This window comes from Eptatretus burgeri, chromosome 12 (genome assembly GCF_056783735.1).
Source record: "Eptatretus burgeri isolate ZD-2024b chromosome 12, Ebu_testis_v1, whole genome shotgun sequence".
In the NCBI taxonomy this organism is placed as follows: domain Eukaryota; kingdom Metazoa; phylum Chordata; class Myxini; order Myxiniformes; family Myxinidae; genus Eptatretus; species Eptatretus burgeri.
This window is the reverse complement of record NC_140972.1, coordinates 18,063,658-18,076,803: the sequence shown is the minus strand read 5'-3', so window position 1 is coordinate 18,076,803 and position 13,146 is coordinate 18,063,658. Positions and strand designations below refer to the sequence as shown.

The following is a 13,146-nucleotide window of genomic DNA, read 5'->3' as shown; positions in this document are numbered from 1 at the left end:
CCATGGCAACTCCCCTGAAATGCACACGTGGCAGGCTGGCTTCCCGGGCCCCTTTCCGAGGGTCACCCGTGCCCACAACACTGCCGACGCGGCTAATGGCGCCCCGGGCCCCCGCACCATGCGGGCGCACCCGTGCCCACTATGCTATCCCGGCCCCCCATGGGCCCTTGGCCTACTACGGCTGACTAGCCTGATGCCCAGGGTACCCACTCAGCGATACTCACCTTTCGCAGCCACACTCCCAGCCTGTCAACAGGGCTCCTGCACCCCTCCAAACGGGTTTTAAGCCTACTTTCCCACCAACAGCAAAACGACTTCCATGTTGTCAATTTAACTAACCCAGCTAACTCACTTTACACTGACTCTGGGGTCCCTTGGGTGGGAGTCACTCCTCCCCCCAATCACTCATCGCACCATGCATTCCCCATTCGCTCCACTCACACAGACCCGCTGGCCTCACTCACTCACCAAGTACACGTTTCCACTTCACAACCCTTCAACACACACATCGCTGAACTCTGCCATCCTTCTAACTACCTCCCCTAACTACCTCGTGCTCCCACGTCGTCCCTTATACTATAGCACGTTCCATTTAACACTGCGTAGCTAAGCTACGTCCCCACTACACATCCAAAGTCTGTCACTGTCTCCAAAATAATCCCACACTCCATTTTCCCAACCTAAATCTCAACTAAAACCCTCTACCTAATTCATTCCACGGGCCCCATGAGGACTTACCCCTGCCCCATGGAGCCGGTCCAGCTAAGCTAACCCTTCCCCCTAGCTAGTTCCATCCTGCGCCCTGGCCAGGGGGTCTTCCACCCCTTGCCCGGGAATCCTGTTCACCTGAAAGCGAGGCTTGCTTCTTTTTTTCCTCGCGCAGCATCAGCGTGGCAACTCGCAACCTGCGCACCAGCGCGCAATTCGCAGCAACGCACCTTTGGCGTGACGTCATGGCAGCTGCACGTGTACCTCGTCCCTCCTTGGACGGTACGATCCGGCAGGGATTCAACCCCTCCTGCCGGATTCCAACCCCACGTGCAGCCATGACGTCATCGTGCGCACCACAAAAGCAAACCTCGCACTCCAAGGGGCTCTCCACATGAACACATGTGCTCTGCCTGTTGGAGCCCAAAACAAGCTCGCGTGGAGAACCCGTCCAGTCCAAATCCGTAATCCTGCCTAACCTTTGTCCGTCCGCGGGATCGGCAAATCCACCGCTGGCGTTTCCGGACCGGGCTTCACTCCCGCAAGTGAGCACGTGGCGGCCTCGTGCGTTGCATGGCCCGAACCTTGCGCTCGCTGCTGTGTAAACCCGGCACGGTCCCCACAATAGCTACAGCCGCTACTCCACCTTCTTTCCTCTGTCGCAGTCTTCGTCGCCATTCGACCCACGCACACCTGCGTGTCACGACGCTCACACTCCACTCCATTACATTCACACCGGGAGATGCGGCTGCATGTTCCCGCATGCCCACCGAAATCTCCCTCACATACAGCGACCTTACACATGCTGTCTCCCTCACACTCGGCCGCTCACTCACTCGTGCAGTTTCCCTTGCACACATCATACCACTCACACACGTGGGGGCACTCACCCACGGTGTCTCACTCACACACCGTGCCTCACTCCCACATGGCGTGTCACTCATACCCGGGCTCGCACTCACACCTTGCACCACACACACTGGGACAACCACACTGGGGATTCGTGCCACCACAAGGGGTTCCGGGGCCTCTATACCCCCCAAGCTCTCCGTGCACCCGTCTACAGCACTCATCCCCTCGATCTCGCAAAGCACGACCGAACCCGTCTGGTCGTGACTCGCTTCAAAGGAGCATAGCGGCTCCCTCCGTTCCCGAAGGAGGCTATCCAACTGCTCGCACCGGGTCCCCACACAGTCCGCCAGCTCGCCCCCATTATCCTCCACTAACTCTGTGTGTGTGTGCGTCTTTAGTTTCTTCCACCCCGTCCAATTCACCCTCTATCTCCCGTGTCTCTGTACATTTAATAGTTTCTGTTGTCTCCTCGTGTCTATTAGTCTCTGCTTCTTTCTGGTGTCTTTTCCTTATCTTTACGTAGGTCAACCTTGCTTTCTCCTGAAGTCGCTCCCGTCCTTCCCTCTGTTTCACTCCTTGCTCTTTCACGATCTCCGCGTACCTCATCCTTGCTTTCCGTCTTAATTGTTCTTCTCTCTCCCTCCCAATTCCTTTCACCTCGTGTCTTATCTCCCTCGTGCACGTCTCCAACACCCTAATTAGTTTTTACCCTTGCGTCACCGTCACAGTTTCCGTCACCTCCACGCTTCTCGCCCAACACGTCTACCGAATTATTTTGTCCTCACCCGGTCTCACTGCGGGCCTGATAACCGTTACACTACCCCCGAGCTCGTTCGCTCCCACACGTGGCGTCGCCATTTTGAGCTCCCCGGTTATTGCCTTCATGCCCGCCTGCAGGCTTCGGCCCATTTGCTGCATCTCACCCCGCTGGGTTCGCACATCACTTACGAATGCCTGTGTGTGCGCATCCATTTTGTCCATTATTTGTTGCATATTTCCACTGATTCCTGCGAAGATGGCGAATAGCTGGGCCATGTCGGGTGCGCTCGGCTGAGCCGATTCGGCCAGGATCGGGGGGTTTTGGTGGCGAGGGGGAGGGGCGGTGTCATACCCCGCGACCTCTGCCGCTGCCGCGCCCATTTCAGGCTCTGGGTTTGATTGGGGGAGTTCGTCCTGTACACCAATGTCCTGCACGGGGATTCCATCCTGGACCATGGATCCGACATTGCTACACATATACATTTCTAATACCCCCAGCACCCGCTCACCTTGAGACGCCATCTTATTTCTCGTAAGGGGTTAATTTAAATCGCTCGTAATTTGGAGGGAATCGGGGGTCGTTCCTCTCACCCCTAACCGATTCCCGTGAATTTAGCTGGAGACGGGAGAGTTTGTTTTCCCGCTCTCTGACACCAGTGTTGCGAATTCGCGCCCGTCGGCGTGCGATCGGCCACGTGACTCGAATCGCGGCACGTTGCCCACCAGGCGGACAATTCTGTCGTGACCCTCTCAGACTAACGCCGGGAGTGAGTCACGGGTGGGCCTTTCGGCCTCACCACGATCATGCCAATCGGCCACCCGCGAAGGATAGGGTTGTTCGCCAAACTCGACCAACCTAAGTACCCACGCGGATGGTAAACCGGGCGATCGCACCTCGCCGCAGGTCGACTCCGGACACAGGCCGCTTAAGCGGTCCGTTCCGTACTATCGGGATAACCGAGCGGTGTTAGCGTCGGCCTCGACGGTTCCGATTACTTATCGGGCGTATTAAGCCCACTACGAACCCTTTACGTGAAGCAAGATGGAGATTCAACAAAGGGAAGGACACAGCGAAACGGGGAACAAGTTCACACAAGCACTTTATTCACACAGACACAGAGCACACATATACAGCCAAACAGAATCAGAAATGCACATATATCAATTTAAAACAACAACAACAATGCAGAGCTACGACCGAATACGCGAACACACAGCAACACTTAAAACAATACTACTTGACGGACGGCGCCACCCACAGACATTTACACAAAAAGCAAAGGAAAAGGAAAAAGAAGTCGCGACTTCCCTTTTCGTGGCCGGTGAGCCCCTCTCCCACGACCGTCAGCGTGGTCGCGCCTGGCCCCGACCTCTTTCGCGCCGGCGAACCCTCTCCGGCATTCCTCGTCCGGTCGCGCAGGTCCACCTGACAACCGGTGCTGCCGCGTCTCCCGTCCGTGCCTTCGCGACAGGCCGCTCGCCAAGCCGCGGGCACAGGACTCTTCCCCCGACAAGACGAGCAGACAGGAAGCCTCGAAGAACCAACTCAACCCGAACCAACTCGACCAACTCTCGACCAACAACTCGACCAACTCCCGACCAACAACTCGACCAACAACTCGACCAACAACTCGACCAACAACTCGACCAACTCTCGACCAACTCTCGACCAACAACCCGACCAACAACGCGACCAAACACTCCTCAAGGTCCGTCCTGTTCGCCTTTTGTAGCGCGGGGCTTCGCCCTTCGCTCTGCCCCGTTTTCGGCCCCGCCTCCCTTTGAGCTTCTTGGAGAAGCCTCTTGAAGGGGGGCGTGACCTCTCGCTCCCCCTCCACCCCGCGACGTGCGGGGGCCGGGGGCGTCAGTCTTGGCTCAGAGCCAGGGAATTATTCCCCCAAAAAGAGGCCCCGACCTTTTCTCACCCTTGACCCCCGGCTCGGATCGCACTTCCCCCACACCGAGCGCGGAGAATTTCGACGGGAGAAACAGGTAGGAAAGCCCCCGAGCATCGTTGTTGGTTTTTGTTTGTTCCCGGAGATCGTAACCGCACAGGGCCGACTGAATGGCGAGTGGCGAAGATGTGGTAGCGAAGATGGTGGAAGTGGCGTGGTTGTAGTGTGGTTGGTGCTGTGGTGGGGATGGTGTGGTTGTTGAGATTCTGTTTGTTTGAAATAAAAGACAGAACAGAAAAACGACTGACTCAAAGCGTCGCAGCCCGAATGAATCACATTTATTCCCTCGAAACAACGGGTTTGGGGCGAACTACACATGTACTTAAGAGATACCTCACCTACGGGACCTGGATGGTGGTTTGCAAATTTCCACAGCCGTAACAATATGTACTCACATTCTAATTGTACATACTTTAGATGTACTCACATTCTAATTGTACATACTTTATAGACATACTCACATTCTAATTGTACATAATTTATAGACATACTCACATTATAATTGTACATAATTTATAGACATACTCACATTCTAATTGTACATACTTTATTGACTTACTCGCATTCTAATTGTGCGTACTTTATAGAGGTACTCACATTCTAATTGTACGTACTTTGTAGATGTACTCACATTCTAATTGTACGTACTTTATAGATGTACTTACATTCTGATTGAACATACTTAATTGACTTACTCACATTCTAATTGTACATACTTTATGGACAAACTCACATTCTAATTGTACAACTTTAGAGACATACTTACCTTCGAATTGTGCATACTTTATAGACGTACTCACATTCTAATTGTAGATACTTTATAGACGTACTCACATTTTAATTGTACATACTTTATTGACTTACTCACATTCTAATTGAACATACTTGATAGAGGTACTCACATTCGAATTGTACATACTTTACAGACGTACTCACATTCTAATTGCAAATATTTTATAGATGCACTTGCATAATAATTGCACATACTTTATAGATGCACACACATTCTAATTGTACGTGCTTTATAGATGTACACACATTCTCAGTGTTCATACTTTATAGATGTACACACATTCTAATTGTACATACTTTGTAGATGTACTCACATTCTAATTGTGCATACTTTATAGACGTACTCACATTCTAATTGTACATACTTTATTGACTTACTCACATTGTAATTGTAGTACTTTATAGAGGTACTCATGTTCTAATTGTACATACTGTTACGGTTGTGGAAATTCGCAAACCACCATTCAGGTCCCGTATGTGAGATATCTCTGCAAGTACATGTGTAGTTAGCCCAAACCTGTTGTATAGAGGGAATTTATGTGATCCATCCAGGCTGTGACGATTTGAGTTAGCCATTTTTTCTGTTCTACCTTTTATTTCAAACAAACAGCATCTCAACAACCACGCCATCCCCACCACAGCGCCAACCACACTACAATCACGCCACCTCTACCATCAACGCTACCACATCTTCGCCACTCACCATTCAGTAGGCCCTGTGCGGTAATGATCTCCGGGAACAAACAAAAACCAACAACGATGCTCGGGGGTTTTCCCGCCTGTTTTTCCCATCGAGGTTCTCCGCGCTCGGTGTGGAGGAGGGGCGATGCAGGGGTCAAAGGTGAGAAAAGGTGGGGGCCTCTTTTTGGGGGAATAATTCCCTGGCTCCTCCGGCCCCCGCATGGCATGGGGTGGAGGGAAAGCGAGAGGTCACACCCCCCTTCGAGAAGCTTCTCCAAGAAGCTCAAAGGGAGGCGGAGCCGAAAACGGGGTGGAGCGAATGGCGGAGCCCCGCGCTACAAAAGGCGGACAGGACGGACCTTGGGTTGTTGTTGGGGTGGTTGGTCAAGCGTCGTTGGTCGAGAGGGGTTGGTCGAGAGTTGGAGTGAGGGTTGGTCTTCATGGTCGTCTTCTGGCTCGAGTCGCGAGCTTGTTGTTCCTGCCTTGCTTCGTTGACCAAGTGCGCGAGCGCGGAAAAACAGCGCCGAACAAACCCCGTCCGTTTCCCCAAAACCCTGTCCGTACTGTCGAGCGGACCACACGATCGACACGCGGCACGAGCTCGCGGAGCACGCCGGAGGGGCTCGGAGTTGCGGTCGCAGAAGGAGGACTCGACGGGATTAGGGAAGTCGCACTTCCATTTTCTTTTGGGGTTTGGTGTAAACGTGTGTGTGTGTGTCGGCGCCAGTCTGGTGAAGTAAAACTGTTAAGTGTTGCCGTGTGCTCGCGTAGTCGGTCGTAGCTCTGCATTGTTGTTGTTGTTGTTGTTTTAAATTGCTTTATGTGCATTCTGTTTGGCTGTATATGTGTGCTCTCCGTGTGCCGCGGAATGAATGTGCATTATGTTGAACTGTTTTCCCGTTTCGCTTCGTCTTTTCTTTAATTGAATCTCCATCTTGCTTCACTTAACGGGTTCGTCGTGGGCTTAATACGCCCGATAATTAATCGGAACCGTCAAGGCCGACGATAACACCGCTCGGTTATCCCGATAGCACGGAACGGATTACTTAAGCGGCCCGTGTCTGGAGTCGACCTGCGGCGAGGTGCGATCGCCCGGTCTACCATCCGCGTGGGTACTTAGGTAGGTCGAGTTTGGCGAACAACCCTATCCCACGCGGGTGGCCGATTGGCACGATCGTGGTGAGGATGAAAGGCCCACCCGTGACGAGCTCCCGGCGTGAGTCCGAGAGGGTCACGACAGATTGTCCGTCCGGTGGGCGACATGCCGCCATTCGAATCACGTCGCCGTTTGCACGCCGGCGGGCGCAAATTCGCAACAATACTTTATAGGCATACTCACATTGTTATTGTACATATTTTATAGATGTACTCAAATTCTAATTGTACATACTTTATAGAGGTACTTACTTCTAATTGTACATACTTTTTGAGGTACTCGCATTCTAATTGTACCTACTTTATGGACATACTTACATTCTAACTGTACATACTTTATAGATGAACTCAGATTCTAATTGTACATACTTTAGGGACGTACTCACATTCTAATTGTACATACTTTATTGACTTAATCACATTGTAATTGTAGTACTTTATAGAGGTACTCACATTCTAATTGTACATACTTTATGGATATACACACATTCTTATTGCACATACCTTGTAGATGTCCTCACATTCTAATTGTACATACTTTACAGATGTACTCACATTCCAATTGTACATACTTTATAGATGTACACACATTCTTATTGTCAGGACTTTATAGACGTCCTCACATTCTAATTGCAAATATTTTATAGATGGACTCGCATAATAATTGCACATACTTTATAGATGTACTCACATTCTAATTGGACATATTTTATGGACGTCCTCACATTCTAATTGTACATACTTTATCGAAGTACGTACATTCTAATTGTACATACTTTATAGAGGTACTTGCATTCTAATTGTACATACTTTATAGACATACTCACATTGTAATTGTACATATTCTCTTGATGTTCCCACATTCTAATTGTACATACTTTATAGACGTACTCACATTCTAATTGTACATACTTTATAGACGTACTCACCTTCTAATTGTACATACTTTATAGATGTACTCGCATAATAATTGGACATACTTTATAGATGTACACACATTCTATATTGTACATACTTTATAGATGTACACACATTCTTATTGCACAAACTTTATGGATGTACACACATTCTTATTGTACATACTAAATGGATGTACACACATTCTTATTGAACATACTTTAGGGACATACTCACGTTCGAATTGTACATACTTTATAGATGAACTCACATTCTCATTGCACAGACTTTATAGATTTACTCACATTGTAATTGTACATATTTTAGAGATGTACACACATTCTTATTGTACATACTTTATAGATGTACACACATTCTCAGTGTTCATACTTTATAGGTGTACTCACATTCTTATTGAACATACTTTATAGATGTACACACATTCTCAGTGTTCATACTTTATAGATGTACACACATTCTAATTGTACATACTTTATAGATGTACTCACATTCTAATTGTACATACTTTATCGATGTACTCACATTCTAATTGTACATACTTTATCGATGTACTCACATTCTAATTGTACACACTTTATAGATGTACACACATTATTATTGTACACACTTTATAGATGGACACACATTCTTATTGTACATACTTTATAGATGTACACACATTCTTATTGTACATACTTTATAGATGTACACACATTCTCAGTGTTCATACTTTATAGATGTACACACATTCTAATTGTACATACTTTATAGATGTACTCACATTCTAATTGTACATACTTTATAGATGTACTCACATTCTAATTGTACATACTTTATAGATGGACGAACATGCTAATTGTACATATTTTATAGATGTACACACATTCTTATTGTACATACTTTTTGAAGAACTCACATTTTATTTGTACATACTTTATCGATGTACACAATTTCTTATTGCACATACTTTATAGATGTACACACATTCTTATTGTACATACTTTTTAGATGTACACACATTCTAATTGTACATACTTTATAGATGTACTCACATTCTAATTGTACATACTTTATAGATGCAATGACATTCTAATTGTACATACTTTATAGATGAACACACATTCTTATTGTGCATACTTTATAGATGTACTCACATTCGAATTGTACATACTTTATAGATGTACACACATTCTTGTTGTACATACTTTTAGATGTACACACATTCTTATTGTACAGACTTTATAGATGTACACACATTCTTATTGTACATACTTTATAGATGTACACACATTCTTATTGTACATACTTTATAGATGTGCACACATTCTTATTGTACATACTTTATAGATGTACACACATTCTTATTGTACATACTTTATGGATGTACACACATTCTGATTGAACATACCTTATTGATGTACTCACATTCTAATTGTGCATACTTTATAGACGTACTCACATTCTAATTGTACATACTTTATCGATGTACACACATTCTTGTTGTACATACTTTATCGACGAACTCACATTCTAATTGTACAGACTATATAGAGGTACTTACATTCGAATTGTGCATACTGTACAGACGTACTCACATTCTAATTGTACATATTTTATTGATGTACTAACATTCTAATTGAACAACTTCAGAGAAATACATTCTAATTGTACATACTTGAAAGATGTCCACACATTCTTATTGTACAAACTTTATGGATGTACACACATTCTAATTGTACATACTTAATAGATGTACACACATTTTAATTGTACATACTGTATAGTTGAACTCGCATCATAATTGTGCACACTTTAAAGATGAACACACATTCTTATTGTACATACTTTATTGACTTACTCACATTCTGATTGAATGAACTTTATCGAGATACTCACATAATTGTACGTAGTTTTGAGACGTACTCAGATTCTAATTGTACATACTTTATAGATGTACTCACATTGTTATTGTACAAACTTTATGGTTGCACACACATTCTTATTGTACATACTTTATGGATGTACATACATTGTTATTGTACAAACTTTATGGATGGACACAATTCTTATTGTACATACTTTATAGATGTACTTACATTCTAATTGTACATACTTTAAAGACGTACTCACATTTTAAATGAACATACTTTATTGATGAACTCACATTCTCATTGTACATACTTTATAGATGTACTCACATTCTAATTGTACATACTTTATAGATGGACACACATTCTTATTGAACATACTTTATAGATGTACACACATTCTTATTGTACATACTTTATGGATGTACTCACATTCTAATTGTTGATACTTTATAGATGTACTCACATTCTAATTGTACATACTTTATAGATGTACACACATTCTTATTATACATATTTTATAGATGCACACACATTCTTATTGCACATACTTGAAAGATGTACACACATTCTAATTGTACATACTTTATAGATGTACCCACATTCTTATTGTACATTCTTTGTAGATATACACACATTCTTATTGTACATACTTTATAGATGTACTCACATTGTTATTGTACATACTTTATCGATGTACTCACATTGTTATTGTACATACTTTATTGAGGCACTCAGTTGAAAAAGAGAACGTGTACTATGGGTGACCACGAGGTGGCATATGTTAGCACATTCAGCACAGACAAACAAACCCAAATGAAATACCCTCTCCTCTGGCGAGGGTACCCAAAGATTCCATAGAACACGATAACCCATGCTGTGTTGAAGTATATACTTCAAGTTTCAGAAAATAATGATTTCGATTCGAGGATAGTTTAAAAATAAATTCCGGAGGTTTAGCGTGTCTGAAGCAGTCTTATAATCACTCTTGTACACCACCCTATATAACATGTCCAAATCGTGCTAAACGGAAGGGTTTTGGAAATGACAAGAAAGCTGATTTGTGTTCTACAGTTTTAAAGTATATAATTCAATCTAAATAACATAAAGATTTTGAAGGATGTATGAATAAATCCAGAATTTACTGCCTTCTACCCAGTGGCTATTTCATCACCCTATCTAATATATTACATTGGTTCTTTGGACATTAACCAGTTGCTTAACCCTGCTCTTTGCTTCATGTGTGCTGGGTAAAAACAACAAGCTCAAATGAGCTAAGATCCTCGTCCTCTTCATGATGACATCATAAAAACGAATATGACCTCATTGTGATGTATGAGGTTTGCGATAAATTATCTGTGCTAATGCCCGGCTTGATTCCCGCAAACAAAATTCAAACAGCTTGCCTGGTTCCGGAGATAATGGTATAGGTGATTTCCATTAGCGGCGATATTATGACGTCAACTTTTTTTTCTCGGAAGAATTTCCAAAATCGGAGATGGTTACTGCCTACGCGTGGGCTTTCTGCATATACATGGCAAGTTTCATGAAGATCCGATGTAAACTCTGGGTTGTGAAACAAAAAAATGTCAAAAAATAGGAATGACATCATAAAAATGGATATGACGTCATAGTGATGTATCATATGTGTGGTAATTCATCTCTGCTAATGCCCTGTTCGATTCCCGCAAACAGAATTCAAAAAGCTTGCCCAGTTTCAGAGATAATTTTTAGGCGATTTCCATTCGCGGAGATATTTTGATGTCATAACTTTTTTGCGAGGAGGAATTTTTAAAATCGGAGATGGTTACTGTCTGCGCAGGGTATTTTTACATATACCTGCCAAGTTTTAGGAAGTTTCGATGAAAACTGTAGGCTGTGAAACAAAAAAGTCCACAAGAAGAAGATGAAGAACAACAACATGAGTAAGACAGAGATCCTCCACGAGGATCGAAAAAAACTGAAGCAGTAACTCAAGACTTGGGCTGACAGAAATGAAGAGAAACATTTACCCTGGTGATTGCGACTGTCTGCTGGGCACGGTAGAAGCGTAAACCTCTCTCCAAAGCATAAAGCACCATTGGTGCCAGGATCCACTTCCATGTCTATGGAGAGATTGGAAACAAGTACAAAACAATCATGAAAGTATGAAGTGAAATGAGCACATTGAAAGAAAACCATAATACATTTAAAACTAGAATGGCACTTGAGAGAGCCTATCCCTCCGCCCGGATCCGGATCTTCACCAAAATCAAATCAATTCGTCCTCATCACACACCGAACCTGTCCACCAAGGTTCGTCCGAATCCGTCAAAAACTTTCTGAGATATCGTGCTATATACAGTATCGTTTTTAGCCCTTACTCTCAATGGTGAAGAATCACTTTAAAAATTCTCAGATACGGATCCGTAGCAGATCTTCATCTAAATCTAATCAATTTGTCCTTGTCACACACTGAACCTGCCCACCAAATTTCATCGGAATCTGTCCACAACCTTTGAGATATCCTGCACACAAACAAACAAACAACATACACGTCGTGCTTCACACGATACTTGCAAAACACACTCCCCCCCCCCAACTCGCGCCAAAAAGGTGCCATGGATGCATCGAATTGTCCATTTCATTGAGATTAAAAACTGAGGATATTAAATCAAAGCTCAGGTCAATCGGATGAAAATTGACGATTTTTCAGATGGAATTTAATGATTTTAGAAGTTTAACCTTGAGTTAACCTTTGACCTCTTGACCTCAAAACAGTTTCTTTGCCAATTCAGTGATTGACTATGCAATTGCTGTTTAATTCTCAAGTTAATCAGATGAAAAATTGACGATTTTTCAGATGAAAATTGATATTAAAAGTTTGACCTTGAGTTGACCTTTGACTCTGACCTCCAAAATAGTTGGTTTCCCAATTCATTGACCCAATATGCAAATCGTGTTAAACTTTCAAGTCAATCGGATGAAAAATGCCAATCTAGGAAATCCGACCTTAAGATGACCTTTGACCTCAAAATCAATAAGCTTCTCAGTTGTGCCGACCTCTACCACTTGGTAAAGTTTTGTGAAGGTTGGTTTAAAATTGTGACCTGTAGGTGGTTGACAAACAGACAGACAGACAAACAGAATAACAAAGTTGACCGACCAATACACGTGAATAAAAAAATCTTAGACTTTGGAAGTACCAAACAGCCAGACAGGGTGAAAAGATAACTTCCATCCCCCTTGGGTGGGCAGAGGAAACAACTTACTGTAGTTGTGCATCGCAGCAGCTCAAGGCTGGCTCTCACAAGATGCAACCACCCTGCTGTGATTTACTCTCCCAAGGGGAAACAGGCAGTCTGCCTTTACGTGATATCTGGTGTCAACATCAAAGTCTGACAAAGAACCAGATAACTTCAAGGTCGTTTTGTCCCCAGATGGCAGCCATTTTGCTCTTAATTGACATGAGACAACTTCATTGGCTATTTTGCCTCAAT

General features: G+C 44.2%; 1 protein-coding gene across 1 annotated transcript in view; it reads right to left on the bottom strand.

Annotated features, from left to right (window-relative positions):
- LOC147015187 (NADPH oxidase 2-like) overlaps positions 1 to 13,146 on the bottom strand; it is an 84,517-nt gene that overhangs the window by 35,718 nt on the left and 35,653 nt on the right. Inside the window, exon 8 of the mRNA XM_085849741.1 lies at positions 11,680 to 11,772. Within this exon, the coding sequence (XP_085705867.1) occupies positions 11,680 to 11,772 (93 nt within the window). The remainder of the gene's footprint in view (positions 1 to 11,679; positions 11,773 to 13,146) is intronic.